The sequence below is a fragment of the Canis lupus genome, chromosome 3 (assembly GCF_048164855.1).
Source record: "Canis lupus baileyi chromosome 3, mCanLup2.hap1, whole genome shotgun sequence".
NCBI lineage: Eukaryota > Metazoa > Chordata > Mammalia > Carnivora > Canidae > Canis > Canis lupus.
Genome location: NC_132840.1, coordinates 8,727,731 through 8,746,643, shown reverse-complemented (window position 1 = coordinate 8,746,643; position 18,913 = coordinate 8,727,731). Strand labels below are relative to the sequence as shown.

The 18,913-nt window shown below is 40.1% G+C and overlaps 1 protein-coding gene and 1 pseudogene across 1 annotated transcript in view; one reads left to right on the top strand and one right to left on the bottom strand.

Annotated features, from left to right (window-relative positions):
* The window catches only part of CYB5B (cytochrome b5 type B), a 39,133-nt gene that overhangs the window by 13,892 nt on the left and 6,328 nt on the right, over positions 1 to 18,913 (bottom strand). The window contains exons 2-3 of the mRNA XM_072816693.1: positions 5,712 to 5,840; positions 5,184 to 5,213 (exon numbers count right to left, since the gene is read on the bottom strand). Of these exons, the coding sequence (XP_072672794.1) occupies positions 5,184 to 5,213; positions 5,712 to 5,840 (159 nt within the window). The remainder of the gene's footprint in view (positions 1 to 5,183; positions 5,214 to 5,711; positions 5,841 to 18,913) is intronic.
* LOC140624234 (ER membrane protein complex subunit 3 pseudogene) lies at positions 8,317 to 9,730 on the top strand (annotated as a pseudogene).

Sequence of the window (18,913 nt, the reverse complement as noted above, 5' to 3'; positions counted from 1 at the left end):
CAAGTAACAGAAAGAACGGGGTGGGGGGCAGCAGGCAGAGAGAGATAGAAGCAGACTCCCCACTTAGCAGAGAGCCAGATGCAGGGCTCCATCCCAGGACCCTGGGACCACGACTGGACCCCAAACTGAAGGTAGATGCTCAATTAAATAAGCCACCTAGGTGCTCCACAATCTTATTTGTTTTTTGTTTGTTTTTTTTAATTTATGATAGTCACACAGAAAGAGACAGAGAGGCAGAGACACAGGCAGAGGGAGAAGCAGGCTCCATGCACCGGGAGCCCGACGTGGGACTCGATCCCGGGTCTCCAGGATCGCACCCCGGGCCAAAGGCAGGCGCCAAACCGCTGCGCCACCCAGGGATCCCTCTTATTTGTTTTTAAAAAACACATCAGGGCAGCCCCGGTGGTGCAGCGGTTTGGCGCCGCCTGCAGCCTGAGGTGTGATCCTGGGGACCAGGGATCGAGTCCCACATTGGGTTCCCCGCATGGAGCCTACTTCTCCCTCTGCTTGTGTCTCTGCCTCTCTCTCTCTGTGTCTATGAATAAATAAATAAAATATTTAAAAAAATAAAAAACATATAAAAAAAAACATATCAAATCCTGTTACGTACAGCAATGACATCTCATCAAAATTCTTGTCTATGGAATACTGTTAAAGAACAATCACTGGGGATCCCTGGGTGGCGCAGCGGTTTGGCGCCTGCCTTTGGCCCAGGGTGCGATCCTGGAGACCCGGGATCGAGTCCCACGTCGGGCTCCTGGTGCATGGAACCTGCTTCTCCCTCTGCCTGTGTCTCTGCCTCTCTCTCTCTCTCTCTCTCTCTCTCTGTGTGTGACTATCATAAAAAAAAAAAAGAACAATCACTAATTGCACTGTATGGTAAGTAATTCAAATTTAAATAAAGATTTGAAAAAAATTAATCGGGTTTCTTGTAGAAAAAAAGAACAATCATTATGATGAAATTTTTTTTAAATTTTTTTTTTTTTTTAATTTATGATAGTCACAGAAAGAGAGAGAGGCAGAGACATAGGCAGAGGGAGAAGCAGGCTCCATGCACCGGGAGCCCGATGTGGGATTCGATCCTGGGTCTCCAGGATCGCGCCCTGGGCCAAAGGCAGGCGCCAAACCGCTGCGCCACCCGGGGATCCCCCTATGATGAAATTTTTAAGTAAAAATAAACAAGGCACAGAACAGTATTGTGATTTTTTAAGGAAGGGATGGTTGATTGGCCTATCAATGGATCAATATGTCTGTCCACCTATTTATATTTATGAATGCACAGAATCTCTTGAGAAGAATAAACAAGAAAATGGTAGCTGGTTACCTCTGGGGAGGGGGAACTGGGAGACTGAGAGTTGGAGATGGAAGGAAGTCATTTTATATGTATAATAAAAAATATATATAGTTATATATACTTATACATTTTATATATGATTTATATATAATTTATTTTATATATTATTTTTATATCAGTATATATTATATTTATATTATATAATCATATAAATAATATGCATGTTACTTATATAAAATTACATATATAAAAGTATACTTTTTTGCACTATTTCAATTTTTTGCCATCATGTATTACCCATTCAAAAATTTAAATGGGGGGCACCTGGGTGGCTCAGTGGTTGAGCTCAGGTCATGATTCCAGGGTCCTGGAATGGAACTCCATGTCAGGCTCCCTGCTCAGGGGGGAATCCAGTTCTCCCTCTCCCTCTGCCCTCCCTCACAATTCACGCTCGCTCTCTCTTGCTCTATCTCAAATAAATAAATAAATTCTTTAAAAAAATTTTAATGGGATAATGGTCAGGTTACTGAGTCTATTCATTGTAATGATATTTTAAGCAGCTGAATTACTACCTAGATAATATCTGTTGAAGAAATGAATGAAACGGTACTGACTACTTTTATTAGGTTAGCATGCATGTGTACCTCATCTCAACTGCCAGCAGCTCAGTTAACCTACAGGTGAACCCACCATCAAGGGAGAGACCTCGGGGACAACAAATGGATCTAGGTTACTCACAGTACAGCAGACGGGCAGGCAAAATGGCACAGGAAATACCAAGTGTTTCTAAGGGGAGTTTCCACAATGCAAAGCAGACCAAAAAAATGTTAAGTAGGAATGGAAGCCTGATGTTTCTCAGTATGGCGACTATTGCAGGGAGGAAGAGATTCACTGAGACAAAAAGGTTTTTAATTCTAGACCGTTAGCTAGGACTGAAGAGGTGAGAAAAAACATCTGTGGCCAGATCTATAGTTTCTACGCTTGTACTTTTTAGTTTTGTAATATTTCAGGGCCTTGGGCCTCAGGCATTATCAGTCGAACAAGAAAACAATGGGTGATTATCAATTATTTAGATGTTGTAGCAGAAGCAGTATGAAAGGTAGTTGCAAAAAAACTGGGGAAATGCTCCTGATTTAGAGTCTCCAACAGCAGATTCTGGATGGCTTTTTTCTTTTTTTTTTTAAATTTTGCGGGGAGGGGTGTCCTTGCAGGCAGGGAAGAGATGGGAAATTGTCGGGGGAGGAGAGAAGTGGAGAAATGAAAGAAGGGAGAAGGGAAGGGAAATGAAAACTGTCCCCTGAGGCAGAAGATACCTCTTAATTAGGCTTAAAAAAAAATACACACTTCTTTGTAGAGGTTTAGGAAGCCTTAGCCAAAAGCAAGTATTAATGAAATGAATTTTTACATCCAATTTTTCCACATGCTTCATGGTGAGTGAAGAAAAATTAAGAAAAGAGACAGCTACATCACAGATACAGAAGTACTTATTTAAAATCTTTGTAAGAAATAAGTCTGAGGAACCAGGACTTTCTTCCTGGAACTGAAATCAGGTTGGAATCTAGCTTTATGAAAACCTATGTGGATGGCCTTGAAATTTTTCCCAAAGGTTTTCCTTGCCTGATATGCCTTAAGTACAGCAGTGTGACTGGAAACACTCTATAATGTACTCTCTACTTAATAAAGACTGTCCTCTGGGTACAACAGACAGGCGGACAACAGTTCTGAATATACTGCCTTTAGTTTTTTTTTTAATCTTTTTAAATTTTTATTTATTTACGATAGTCACACACAGAGAGAGACAGGGGGGGGGGGGGCAGAGACACAGGCAGAGGGAGAAGCAGGCTCCATGCACTGGGAGCCCAACGTGGGATTCGATCCCGGGTCTCCAGGATCGCGCCCTGGGCCAAAGGCAGGCGCCAAACCGCTGCGCCACCCAGGGATCCCCTGCCTTTAGTTTATACCAGGCACACCAAACTATATTTGAAAACGTCTAAATTAATGCAGAATTTAGTGAGTTAGGGATCCCTGGGTGGCGCAGCGGTTTGGCGCCTGCCTTTGGCCCGGGGCACGATCCTGGAGACCCGGGATCGAATCCCACATCGGGCTCCCGGTGCATGGAGCCTGCTTCTCCCTCTGCCTGTGTCTCTGCCTCTCTCTCTCTCTCTGTGACTATCATAAATAGATTAAAAAAAAAAAAAAAAAAAGGATTCAGTGAGTTAAAAGAGTTTCTTTTTCTGAATTTCTTACCAAAAGTCCAAGACTCAACAGATTTCATTTAGCTGAGACATCTCTAACTCATTCTTTGGTCTACAGGGTAGACAGTGCTTTCTACAGAAGAGAATTAAAGTTTTCCAAGTTTTCCAATGAAAAGATGGGCACATCATTTAGCAAAAAGTCTGGCGCATGGCTACCTGGGTTGCGTCAAAAGCATATTCCCAAATCCCACCTCCAGAGATTATGAATCAGTAGTAGTGGAAGCCTAGGAAACAGACATTTCGGAAACAGCCCAGGGATTCCAACACAGGTGGCTCAAGGGACAGAATTTGAAAAACTCCGCTCTCCATTCCTAAGAATGGTCCTCACCATATATTCAACTACCAAGGAAGAAAAATAGCAACAAGAAGCAATTGTAGACTTTTAGACAATTATAATTCCAAAATTTTTTCCTATTATTTTAATAAAGGTGCTTTCATGATTGTTGTAGGTTATGACTCCTAGATACTAGGTATATCACTTGTACAAATGGGAATATCCCTTGAATTCAATGTTTACTTTAACTGAGACCAATGTTTTCCACATGTTTGATATACTCAGCAAGGCCACATGCAGCTCAAACTTTACCTTTGTTACACGTGCCAGAGAGGGAAGACAGACCCACAGTGTTCATGAAGCATTTAAAGGAATCATTTCATCCCCCGCTTCAGGAACAATTCAACAAATCAGAGTAGCAGAGTGGAGCAAGATGGAAGAGATAATTTCCACAAACACTCTGGATTGCAGAGCAACAGACGGCAGACACTGTCAAGCAATCTCGAGTCAAAAGAATTCTGTGTCTGGGCAGACTTTACCTGCCGTATCAAACATGTTTGTGATTCCAGCTCAGTGAGGAAAGAGAAGCAAGATGCTCAAAGGAGGAAAAGCTGCTACCATGAAGCTCTGGTAGCAACTAAACTGCTGTCCCTTGAAGTGAAAGGGTAACCTGACAGCTCTCTGAAGGCGGAAGTCAAGAAAAGCAGGAAGTAATAACGGAAAGGAACAGCCCCACTTGTGGGAAGCTAAAAGGGTTTCCTATTTTGTTCCTGGTATGTTATGCGGTACATGTTAAGGTTTTCAAATATTTAATCTTTTTTTTTTTTTTTTTGCTGTATCACTGGTATCACTGGTTTTTGCTGTATCACTGAGTAAGTAAAATGGGTACAGGCCTATTTGAGCCCATACGATAAAAGGATTAAATCTGGGTAAAAGGGGCAGAAAGGCCATTCTAATCAATTACTTCAATCTGTAACTCCTGAGCTTTTTAAGTGAAAATCAACTTTCCAATTATTTTTCCAACACAGAATTATTATCACCTGCACTATTTAATGTAAGAATAAGAAATACTTTTTCTACAACTCAACCCATAAACTAATTTCTTTCAAAACCATACAAGGCATGGCTTTTTTTTTTCTTCAAGCAAATAGAAGCACAAACAAAATGCTTCCTACTGTTCAAGACTTAGCTATTTTTTTTTCCTAAGATGGCACTGAGTCAAATTCCTGAAAAATAGGATTTTTGCTTGGAGGAAAAGTAAACACTTCTGTTGTTAAGATAATTTTTTAAAAAGCCTTTCAATTTGAGTAAATAGAAATATAAACACTTGAAACACCAAGAGAAACAAGTGACTTCTTACCTTGCTACCACTTTCAGGTTTAAGGTCATCCTGTTAAAAAAGGAAAACAAATAATATTCTAAGTCATATCCAAACGAATTCTCACTCGGTGCACTATGTGCTTGTTTCTAACCTTAGACGGTGAGACTACATTCTGGGAATAGAGAATTCTCTGAAAGACGTCAAGGTCTGTAGAAGGATAGATGCTCCCCCACCCCCAACTCTGAGCCTATCAGGGTCTCCTGTCTATAGTTACCACCTGTAGCAAGGAACTTTCAAGAACAACCAGATCATCATTTTAGCCCAAGATGTAATTGTATTACAAAAATCAATTTTAAAAAATTCCCAAAACCATTTCCCTTCACATTTCTGATACTACCGGTGTTGCTTTCCACACAAGAAGCTGTATCTCAGCAGAGCAAATCAGGCAAAATGATTGGGAGGATATGTAGCCTGATGGCTGGGTTGAATGAATTTCCATTTTAATACTGCATTCCCCCTTGTTGTGTTCTGTGGCTGTTCAGCACGCCTCGTTCAGTTGGTCCTTACCGGATGCACATCACCAATATAGTACTGCTTTAGCATTTCTCTGGCATCAGAGGAGTGGCCTACATCTTCAAAGCTTTCACTCGCATCTGCACCAGCTTGTTCCAGCAGGACCTCTTCTCCTCCAGGATGCTACAAAGAAAAGGTATTTGCTGAACACAGGGTCCTCTGAAAAGCAAACTAATAGAAGTTATTTTCCCCTCTTCTGCTCCTTTTTTCTCTTTTCTTCCTTTAATGGGAGCCATGGGACAAACTGACATTGTATGCCACCTGACGGGATGCAATGGGAAGAACATAATATGTGATATTCATACAAAAAATGTATATTCTTCATGTAATTGTGAGGAAATCTAGGACAATAGCAAAGGGAGATTCAGCAAAAATGACTGGCCTATGCTCACCCAAGAAATCAAGGTCACAAAAGCTAAGGAAAGACTGAAGAACAGTTCTAGGTTGAAGGAGGCTAGCAAGACAGGACAACTGGGAACAATGTGTGCTCCTGGCTTGACTCTCTTTGGCAACATCATCGAGAAGGCTACAGAAACCCGGATGGAGACTCTGGTCAAAGAATAGATGGAATTGTTTATTCTATTCTTGCAACTTCTAAGTTGGAAATGGTTTCAAAATAAAAAGTTAAGTAAGTGGTACCAAAATAACCGCCTCTATACCTAGGAAGTAGATTACATCTATAACTGACAAACTATATGACCCTGGGCAAGTTACTAAGAAACTAAGAGGTAACTTCTCTTCCTTGTTTGTAAAATGGAGGTAACAGGAAGTTCCTATCTTAACTACTATTGTATCAAATGAGATAAGGATATGAAATATTTTGTACTCCAGAAGAGAGGAGAAAGGTGTAACTTATATAATATGCTACCACCTGTGACTTAAAAGCAGATACATAGATGTGTAATACACACGCATAAATTCTCTCTGAAAACAATGAAAAGGACCTGAGGGCTGGGAGACATAAGGCAGAAGGAACATTTTTCACTGCAGACCCTCTTGAAATAGTGTTACCAAGTAAAGTACTACCTACTGAGAAAAGATTTTAAAATTACCTTTATCACAGTCTCTGACTTAAACATTCAATGAATATTTACTTACAATGAGCAAACTGAGAATTTACATTTTATGACATATCCAAATCTGTATTTTTAAAATATCAAGTAATCCTTTTAAGGAGTTACTTTTTATAACAATCTTTTAAGCACGAATAATATTATCATCCTTATTTTAAATAGAAGTTGTTTACTGGGGGGAGCAAGCAGGGAGAGGGACAGAGGGGGAAGGAGAAAGGGAGACAGCTTCTGAAGCAAACTCCTTGCTAACAACGCAGAGCTCGATCTCACAACCATGAAGTCATGACCTGAGCCAAAACCAACAGTCAGAAGCTTAACCAACTGAGCGAGCCACCCAGGTGCCCCCATCCTTATTTTATTTTATTATTTTTTTTTTAATTTTTTTTTATTTATTTATGATAGTCACAGAGAGAGAGAGAGAGGCAGAGACATAGGCAGAGGGAGAAGCAGGCTCCATGCACCGGGAGCCTGATGTGGGATTCGATCCTGGGTCTCCAGGATCGCGCCCTGGGCCAAAGGCAGGCGCCAAACCGCTGCGCCACCCAGGGATCCCCCCATCCTTATTTTAAAGGTGAATTCAACGGAAACTTGCCTATGAGGCTCCCTGAGGACAAGGATAACTTCTATATTTCTCTCCTAAAAGATCTTTGCCCAGTGAGTGGGTCTCTCCTTCTAGTACTTAAACATGCTGTTTTCAAATGGTGGCTGTTTTCTTTTTTCTTTTTTTTCTCTTCTCTTCTCTTCTCTTCTCTTCTCTTCTCTTCTCTTCTCTTCTCTTCTCTTCTCTTCTCTTCTCCCCTCCCCTCCCCTCCCCTCTCCTTTCCTTTCCTTTCCTTTCCTTTCCTTTCTTGTGGCTGTTTCCCACCACTCATCTGTCATTCCAACTGAGCTCTCTCAGCCATGGTAAGCTTTGGAATTGTGTCCCTATGTGCTCTATATATACCTCAACTATGGACGATGGTTTTTCCTTATGATACGTCCCAACTATTATGTTGCCTTTCAGAGCAAAAGGATAACAAAATCTCTTAACAGCTTGAGATATTTCAGGAAATGGTTGAATTTATGACTTCTTCACTGCTCTTTCTACAACTACCCATCTCTCACCACTTATAAATAAATAAGAAAGTGCCACACTTGGGGTGCCCAGGTGGCTCAGTCCATTAAGCGCCAACTCTTGACTTTGGCTCAGGTTGTGATCTTAGGGTTGTGAGTTCAAGCCCTGTATGAAGAGGGAGTCTGCTTGAGATTCTCTCCCTTTGCCCTCTCAACTCCCTTCTCACACACTTTCTCTCTTTCAAATAAATAAAATCTCTAAAAAAATAAAATAAGGAGATCCCTGGGTGGCTCAGCGGTTTAGTGCCTGCCTTCGGCCCAGTGCGTGGTCCTGGGGTCCCGGGATCGAGTCCCACATCGGGCTGCACAGAGCCTGCTTCTCCCTCTGCCTGTGTCTCTCATGAATAAATAAATAAAATCTTTAAAAAATAAAATATAAAATGAAATGGCAGCCCAGCTGAAGGCAGCACACTATGCCTGAGGACAGCACAGCCAGGGCCAGTCCTAGGCAAAGGTAATGCCCAGGCTGAGGGCCTGGCCCGTGACCCTGACTAGGCTGGCTCTCAATAAAGAATGCGGGAGGAACTCCGGGCTGGCTCAGTCAGTAGAGCATGCAACTCTTGATCTCAGGGTTGTGAATTCAAGCTCCATGTTGGATGTGGAGATTACATAAAAATAAAATCTTGGGAGGCCTGGGTGGCTCAGTGGTTGAGCATCTGCCTTCCGCTCAGTGTGTGATCCCGAAGTTCCAGGATGGAACTTCAGATGCTATCTTCCATCAGGCTTCCTGCGAAAAGCCTGCCTCTCCCTCTGGCTGTGTCTCTGCCTCTCTCGTTGTGCCTCTCATGAATAAATAAATTCTTTTTAAAAAATAAATAAAAATAAAAATAAAATCTTTAGAGGCTCCTGGGTGGCTCAGTTAAGCATCTGACTCTTGATTTCAGCTCAAGTCACAATCTCAGGGTTGTAAGATCTCCCCATTCCAGTTCCACACTGAGCATAAAGCCTGCTTAAGATTCTCTCCCCCTCTGTCCTTCCACAATTCTCTCTCTAAAGAAATAAAATAAAATCTTAAAAAAAAAAAAAAAAAAAAAAGATGGCAAGAGCTGCAACTTAACTCCAATGTGAGTCTCTGGGTTGTCCTGCCCTGTTCATCATCATGCTCTCTGTGGGCATGATTCACCACTGTGTCCATCCTGCTGTAGAGTGACAAACAGCTCACCCAGGGGCAAGTATTTGACAGCTGAAGTCCTAATTCAAAGCACAGTCCTCAGGAAAATGGAAATTATAGTCCCAAACAGTCCTTGACATGAAAATACTACTTCCGACAATCCAAAGGCTGGATTTTCAAAAAACAAAAAACAAACAACAAAACAAAAAAAGAACTAAAAGAAAAACAGTATTACCTTCTCTTATGACTGATCCCACTATGCTTATAGACATGATGAAAGGGAATTTAACAAATGTCTTCCCTGATTCTTACTAGTGAATGGATAAACATAACATGCTCAGGCTTTGTTACAACCAGAGTCCTATTTCCACTGACCTTGTTTTAAGCATATGCTATAGCAAGGAATTCAACAACTCTCATTAGCTGTGTCCTGGTGAATTTTACATCCTGGTACATCTATGTATTTGGGCTTCGGAGCATTTATTCTCTCATTTTGGGTCAAGAGAAAGCCAATGACCAATCAAGAGTAATCCAGGCAGATGACTAGAGCAGCCATGGCCATGTCCACAGACTGCAACAAAGCCTTCAAAGCAAAGTGGAAGGTTCTGGAGCCAATGGGTCACCAGTGAACACTTGATGATGTCAAAGAGCTCATGGCCAAAGATCTCCACTTTGAAGGGATGTTCAAAAAAGAATTATAGATCTCCATATATTGAAGCAGGGATTAGCTCTGTTGGGAACACAGTGTAGCCCTTAATCTTGTAAGATGTTTGAACTGGGCCTCTCAGAATAAAAAGGAGAACACGTGAGCTTGTGGACGTGCAGCAAGGATCATTCTTGTCTGAGCCAGGTTCCCCTTCATGTTTGAAAGTGGAGGAAATGATTGTGTTCAGGGTGACTTACAGGGAAAGAACTATTTTTAAAATGTTTAAAAATTTCCTTCTGGTTGACAATAGAAATAAAAGGCAGAGCAAGGGGAAACTCAAGCCTGTAATAATATATAAAAACTTAGCAAAAATTCAATCTTTGGAAGTAACATTGCCAATTATAATATGTACAATTAGCCTGACATCTAAGCCAAAGTAAACTCCTGTTTCTTCGGATCCAAATGCCCTATATTTTTACAGCTAATTTATGTGCTGGTGTTTTAACAATTTCCTTAACAAAAGTAATAATTTTTATTAATAAAAATTTACTATGTATAAGCAAAACAAATATCTCTGTATTGTTTATTTTGAACCTACAGTATGACATAAAGAGCAAATGTATCGAAATTTCCTTCAAATAAGTTATTTTTCAGAGTGAATACTCAGTGTTAGGATAGACTTAACAAACCTTCTATGTCTCTTAAAACTGTCCAGGGAAAATCGGTGACCTTACACACTGCTGGATTCTCAAATGCCTTAAAGAATGATCACCTATAGGCTAACTAATGGGATATTCTTCACATGCAGTTCAGAATACATCAAGTCAACTGAAAAAATCAACAGCTCTGTACTGTAATATGGTGACTCAACTGTACTAAAGAGCCAGTTATTCTGGAAAAGAGTTTACATACCATTATAAGAAGGTGGAGAGGGCAATTGCTGGCAGATACATAGAAAAAAGTTGCCCAGGAATAATCATCTGGGTTAAATGTCCTAGGGAAGTGGCAGGGTGCCACTTCTGTATCAAGAGGTAAATGTAATTTGCATGTTGAGTACTGTAATCAAAAGTGAGTGACTCAACTCTATAAATTAAACCACATTGTTTTTTCTTTAAAAGACAAATCAGTTTTATAGAAGTAAAACTGAGGAGGTCAGAATAAGATCTGTGGATCCAATTAACGTCAAAATCCTGGTTGTGGTATTGTACTATGGCTTTTTTTTTTTTTTTAAGACTTTCTTTCTTTCTTTGAGAGCACAGGAGCAGAGGGAGTGGTTGTATAGGGAGCCTGACATGGGGCTTAATCCCAGGACCCCAGGATTGTGACCTGAGTTTCAGAAGGGTAGATACTTAACTGACTGAGCCACCCAGGTGTCCCTGTAATATGGTTTTGCAAAATGTTACCATTGGGGGAAATGGGTAAAAGGTACAAGGGATCTATTATTTTTTTACAAGTACATACGAATCTACAATTATTTCAACAAATTTTTCAATTAAAAAATCAAATTGAGGGGCACCTGGGTGGCTCAGTTAAGCATCTGTCTTTGGCTCAGGTCATAATCTCAGGGTCCAGGGATGAAGCCCTGTGTCAGGCTCCCCACTCAGTGGGGAGTGTGCTCTCTCTTACTCTGTCTCTCAAGTAAATAAAATCTTAAAAAAAAAAAAAATCAAATTGAATTCCCTAAGTATATACCCCCCAAAAATGTATATAGATATATGTACTTATATACACACACAAATGATCATAGCAGCATCATTTGTTATGACCCTACTTGAAAACCCAATGCCTGGGGTGCTGGGTGGTGCAGTCAGTTACATGTCTTACCCCTGATTTTGGCTCAGGTCATGATCTCAGGGTTGTGAGAGGGAGCCCCACATTGGGCTACAGACTCAGCAGGGAGTCTGCTTGAGATTCTCTCCCTCTTCCTCTGCCCCTATCCCTGCTCACATACTCTCTCTCAACTAAATAAAAATCTTTTTTTTTTTTTTTAATTTTTATTTATTTATGATAGTCACACACAGAGAGAGAGAGAGAGGCAGAGACACAGGCAGAGGGAGAAGCAGGCTCCATGCACCGGGAGCCCGATGTGGGATTCGATCCTGGGTCTCCAGGATCGCGCCCTGGGCCAAAGGCAGGCGCCAAACCGCTGCGCCACCCAGGGATCCCTAAATAAAAATCTTTAAAAAAATTTTTAAGAAAAAAGAAAACCCAATGACCATTAGCAGAGTATAAATAAATTAAGATATAATTCTACAGTAGAATCCTAATCAGTAATGAAAAAGAACCACTGCAATATCCACAACATGAAAGAATATAAACAGCAAACAAAAGACAACAGACATAAAACCACATAAGCATTAGAAGTCAATAGAGTGGGTACCTCGGAATAAAGAAGAAAGCAGTGATTAGGAAAAGGCAGAAGGAAAGGTTCCAGCGTGCTATAAAGTTCTAGACGGTGGTTATCCAAATGTGTTCATTTACTAGAGTGACGTCATATGACTAAATCTCAGCAGTTTACAATTAGTGGGAAAATAAGTTCCAAAAACAACTACCCTTGTATATATAGTCAAATTATCTTCAACAAGGGATGTCAGGACCACTGACAATAGGGAAAGGGCAGTCAACTGAACAAATAATGCTGGGAAAACTGTATATCCACATACGAAAAAATGAAGATGGACCCTTTTTTTATCTCATAGACAGGAATTATCTGAAAATGGACTAAAGATCTAAACATAGCCCCAAAACTATTAAAACTCCTAGAAGAAATTTTTAGTACATTAGATTGGATAATGCTTTCTTGGATGTGACAAAAGCATAGACAACAAAAGTAAAAATTGACAAATGGGAGTACATCAGACTTAAAAATTTTTATGCACCAAAGGACACAATCACCAAACAAAAAACAACCTACAGAATGAGAGAAAAGATATGTAAATATCATAAGGGGTTAATACCCAAGATATAAAAGAACTCCTAAAATTCAACAACAAAAACATCAAATAACCTGATTAGAAAATAGGCAAAGGACTTAAGACATTTCTCTGAAGATGATCTACAGATGACCAGCAAGTATAGGAAAAGACGCTCAACATCAGTAGTCACAGGGGAAATGCAAATCAAAACACAATGAGGGATCCCTGGGTGGCGCAGCGGTTTGGCGCCTGCCTTTGGCCCAGGGCATGATCCCAGAGACCCGGGATCGAATCCCACATCGGGCTCCCAGTGCATGGAGCCTGCTTCTCCCTCTGCCTGTCTCTCTCTCTCTCTCTCTCCCTCTCCCTCTCTGTGACTATCATAAATAAATAAAAAATTAAAAAAAAAAAAACACAATGAGATCCCACCTCACACCCACTACGTTATTATAAAAACAAACAAAACAACAACAACAACAATAAAACCCAGAAAGTAACAAGGATGTGGAGACGTTAGAACCCTTGTGGATTCTCAGCCATATAAAATGGTGCAACCACCAGCAACATTCATCTCCAGACCACTTTTCAATTTTAAAACAAAACTCTATGTACATTAACATTTTTTTTTCTATGTAGAGTATCATGTCATCGGCGAGGAGGGAGAGTAACATTTTTTTTTTAATTTAAAGTCTCCTTCCTCTGATATTAACATAGCCACCACTGCTCTCTTCTGGTTACTATTCATGTGAAATATCTTTTTCCATTCTTTCTTTTTTTAAAAAAAAATTATTTACTTATTTATTCATGAGAGAGAGAGAGAGAGGCAGAGACATAGGCAGAGGCAGAGGGAGAGGGAGAGGGAGAAGCAGGCTCCATGCAGGGAGCCCGACACGGGACTCAATCCTCGGACTCCAGGATCATGCCCTGGGCCAAAGGCAGGCACTAAACCGCTGAGCCACCCAGGCGTCCCTTTTTCCATTCTTTCACTTTCAACCTATCAGTGTTTTTGGATCTAAAGCGGGTCTTCTGTAAAAAAACAACTAAAGTGAGTCTCCTATAGACAGCATATTGTTGGATCCTGTATTTTTATCCATTCTGCCAATCTCTGTCTTTTAAGAATCTAATCCATTTAGGGGCCCCTGGATGGCTCCGTTGATTGAACATGCAACTCTTAGTTTTGGCTCAGGTTATGATCTCAGGGTCCTGAGATAGAGCCCCACATTGGGCTCTGCAGTCAGTGGGGGAGTCTTCTTGAGAGTCTCTCCTTCCCTTTCCCTCTGCCCCTCCCTTCCACCCCTCGTGCACATGCATACACACTTGCTCTAAAATAAATAATCAAATCTTTTTTTCTTAAAGGAATTTAATCCATTTCCATTTAAAGTAATTACTGATAAGGAGGGACTTAACTCTTTCAAATTTAAAAACTTCTGTACGGGGATCCCTGGGTGGCGCAGCGGTTTGGCGCCTGCCTTTGGCCCAGGGCGCGATCCTGGAGACCCGGGATCGAATCCCACATCGGGCTCCCGGTGCATGGAGCCTGCTTCTCCCTCTGCCTGTGTCTCTGCCTCTCTCTCTTTCTCTCTGTGTGACTATCATAAATAAATAAAAATTAAAAAAAAAATAAAAAAAATAAAAACTTCTGTACATCAAAGACATTATCGGGGCACCTGGGTGGCTCAGTCAGGTAAGTGTCTGCCTTCTGCTCAGGTTGTGACCCCAGGGTTCTGGGACTGAGTCGTGTGTTAGACTCCCTACTCAGGGAGGAGTCTGCATCAGCTTCTCCCTCTCCCTCTCCTCCTTGATCCTTCTCTTTCTCTCTCAAATAAATAAAATCTTTTTTAAAAAGGACATTATCAAAAAAGTGAAATGATAAGCTACAGAATGGGAGAAAATATTTGCAAATCAAATATCTAATAAAGGACTCATATCCAGAATATATAAAGAAATACAACTTAAAAGTAAAAAGACAAACAATTCAATTGGGAAAAATGGGAAAGAACTTACACAGAGGACCAGTAAGTACAAGAACATCATTAGACACTAGGGAAACGCAAATCAAACCAAAATGAGATACCACTTTACATCTGGCTAGGATGGCTACAAGTGAAAAAATATTAAGTGCTGGAAACAGTGTGGGAAAATTGGAACTTTCATCCACTACTGGTAGAAATGTAAAATGCTCCTGTGGAAAACCATTTAGGGTTTCCACAAAAAGCGCAGAACAGCCATATGATTGAGCAATTCCACTCCTAGGCATATACCCAAATGAACCAAAAACAAGCACTCAAGTAGATAATGTATGCCAATATTCACTGCAGTGTTGTTCACAAATAGCCAAAAGATGGAAACAATCCAAGTATTCATTGATTAACCGCTGAATGGACAAACAAAATACAGTATATATACATATAATGGAATATTATTCAGCCTTAAAAGGAAGGAAATTCTGATATATCTACATGGATGAAACTTGAAGACATTATACTAGGTGAAACAAGCTAGATACAAAAGGGCAAATATCTAATTATTCAATTTATATGTGGTACCTAGAATAGTCAAATCCCTAGAGACAGAAAAATCCAAGTGATTACCAGGAACTGGGAGGAGAAGCAATGGAGTTATTGTTTAATAGGTAGAGTTTCACTTGGGTATGACAAAAAAATTCTGGAGATAAATGCAGGTGATAGTCACACAATCACATGAATATGCTTAATGCTGCCAAACTGTACAATCAAATACAGTTAAAATAATCAATTTTATGTTATGCATATTTTACCACAATAAAAATTTTAAAAACCAAAACATGAAGCAAAAGAAGCCAGACACCAAAGGACAAATATTATACGATTCCATCTATTTGAGGTACCTAGAATTAAGCAGTTCTAGAGACACAAGGTAAATTAGAAGTTATCAGAGTGGGGCACCTGGGTGGCTCAATGGTTGAGTGTCTGCCTTTGGTGCAGGTCATGATCCCAGGGTCCTGGGATCGAGTCCTGCATCAGACCCCCCGCAGGGCACCTTCTTCTTCCTCTGCCTATATCTCTGCCTCTCTGTGTCTCTCTTGAATAGACAAATTAAAAATATTTTTAAAAAACGGAAGTCATCAGAGGAAGTGATGAGGGGGTAGTTATTGCCTAGTGGTTACAGAGTTCTGCTTTGGGTAATGAAAAAGTTTTAGAAACTGATATCAGTATTGGTTGGTTGCACAACACTGTGAACTGTACAACTGATTAAATGGCAAATTTTGTTATATATATTTTATCACAATAAAAAAAGAGCTGAGTTTATATACCTGAAATTACTATTAGCCAAAAATTTATTTTTGTCTGAATCACAGCAAAAAAAAAAAAAAGAGACCCAAAAAGTTTCAGAGGTTAACCTGAATAATCTAGATTGGGGGTCTACACTATTCAAATCTATTGAACAATCATAAATTTCTCCCTATTTTCGGGATCCCTGGGTGGCGCAATGGTTTGGCGCCTGCCTTTGGCCCAGGGCGCGATCCTGGAGACCCGGGATCAAATCCCACGTCGGGCTCCCGGTACATGGAGCCTGCTTCTCCCTCTGCCTGTGTCTCTGCCTCTCTCTCTCTCTCTCTCTCTCTCTGTGACTATCATAAATAAAAAAATAAAAAAAACTAAAAAAAAATTTCTCCCTATTTTCATTCAGTAAATCTAATACAAGGCGAGGCATATTTCCCACTTTTTCTAGAACCTGCTTGGCTTTTAAATCTCATGTGAACTTACCAAAAATTTATTTTGACTTGGAAGGCCTTTGTGTTTTAAGACTAATGGATCTTGTCCCAGCTTTTATTATGTAAGCAGTTACACAACATTAACAAATAAAATGTTTTAAATAAACCACACTTCAACCAAGATCACAAACTTTCAGGAGGGATGAAACAATGACTGTGATCCATTCATTTCTCTCAGTCCAGCAATAATCAAGTGAAATACTTCAAAGATACAAAGGGAATTTTGTAATGTCCTCTGGTGAAGGATTTCAGTTAGTTCATCTGTCCAAAGAATATGTGATAGGGAGGAAGACTTTTGGCTCTTCCGTAAATTTATTGACAAAGTAGTATCGAAAAGAAGACAGGCTTAAGGAGGGCACATGATGAGATGAGCACTGGGTGTTATACTATATGTTGGCAAATTGAGTTTAAATAACATTTTTTTAAAAACTTAACAAAAAAAGAAAATTTTATATTTTAATACAGAAAAGAGAGAAGACAAATTAGTAATAGAAAATATACTTCCAGATTACTAATTTTAGGCAAATGATAGGAGTCAGATGGCAAAAAAGAAGAGAATGCAAAGAATGACAGTTATGGAATAAAAATCTTGATGGGAAAAAAAATCTCACAAATTCTCTGGGTGGAAATCCCATAATGATGTAATAAAAATGTAACAATAGGGAAATGCTAAAGACCACTTGACTTAGAAAATAAAATCTAGAATCATTAAGATTTTGGAAGCTGCAAAATTAAGCTGGGTGATGCAAAGGAGGACCTCTAGCCAATTAGATTGGCAGGTTACCACATCAACAAGAGATATGGAGGCTGAAATTCTAGAGGACAAAAACAACTTTCAAAAAATAGTCTGACAGGGCAGAGAAAGATGACAGACCTGAGTGGAGAACAGGAGGAGATGGTGCAGGTCCACAGGTGTTCATTCGCCTTCAGATTAGACAGAGCCTAGTAAGGTAGAGGTGTCCTCTAGAAGAGGATAACTCGATGGCTGCCAGAAAGGGTATAACTTTGGCAGTCACCACTGCCCAGGATCAAATTGCAGGTCTGCAGATCCAAACATAACTTATCCCCACCAGAGTAAATCCCACTGCTATAGATTTTCACAATTCCTTAGGTACCTTCACAGCATTCATTTATCACGACTGCCATTATAGATTTGATGTCTTCATTTACCTGCTAGTCTATAAGCTCCACAAGAATAGTGACCATGCTTGTCTTTTTCATGGGTGCATTCTAGAACACAGTATGCCTGGAACATAGTGAGATCTAGAGAGAGCTCACTCTGCCCTCCTTCCCTGTCTCGTGCCCTCTCTCCCTGTCTGGTATATATGCCACACCCATGCCCACATGCAAAATGAATAAACGAAAGTCAATTTGTTCATCAGAGCAACTCACCCAGACAGTACGGGAGGTTAAATTTTGCCTCATTTTATTTCTAGCCTTCCCTGAGACTAACCACTTGCAACTACTCAAGGAAAGAAAGCAGTCTTCCCATAGATTTGTTAATTTTACAATCTAGATGACAAACTACAGTTTCTTTTCACCAGCCTTGAAGAAATCCAATAAGAATTGTTGTTATCTGAAGCTTTCAGGGGTGCCTTCAGTACCCTGATATCAAACAGAGCCTGCATTCTGTCTTTCTTGCATGACAATTAGTTGTACACAGATTTCATTCTCCCTCACATGTCCAAGACGTCTAATTTACCTTTACATCTTCAGAGTATCTGCCACTTAAGCACTCAAAAGATGCTGCAGGGAACAAGTAAATTTTATTATGAATAAAAATAACCTCAATCAATGAATGGCCCCTAACACTTACTGAGCTCTTTATGCCAGGTAACGTGAGTCTTTACACGTTATCTATATTAATCGTCACAACAACTTTGTGGAGTAGGTACTATTATCTCTATTTTACAGATGGGAAAGGGTCTTTACAGAGCTATTTGCCCAAGGCTATACAACTGTTAGATGGTATAGTGGAAAATTGACATTTGGACCCCAAAGCCAGTACCCAGACATTAAAATTATATTTCATCTATACAAAGAACCAAATTTTCTTTAAAAAACACAATAAAGTGGGGCACCTGTGTAGCTTAGTCAGTTAAGCTGCCAACTCTTAATTTCAGCTTGGGTCCTGAACCAGCGTCATGGGAATGAGCCCCAAGTTGGGCATTGTGCTCAGCGTGGAGTCTGCTTGTGATTCTCTCTCCCTCTCCCTCTGCCCCTCCCTCCACTCATGCTCATGCATGCGCAATCTCTCTCTAAATAAGTAAATAAAATCTTAAAAAAAAAAACAACTCACTATTAAGAAAATGAAAAGGCAAAATACAGACTGGGAGAAAAAAGTCACGACACATAGATTGACGCTTAAACAATACAGGGGTTGAGGTGCCATCAAACTCTATTCTCTAAACACAGCTGAAAAATCTATATAATTTTGGAGTCCCCAAATACTTTACTATTAGCCTCCTGTTTACTAGAAGCCTTACCAATAAAAGTCAGTTAACACGTATTTTGGATGTTACATACACATACACACACACACACACACACATATATATATGATATACTGTTCTTACAATAAAGC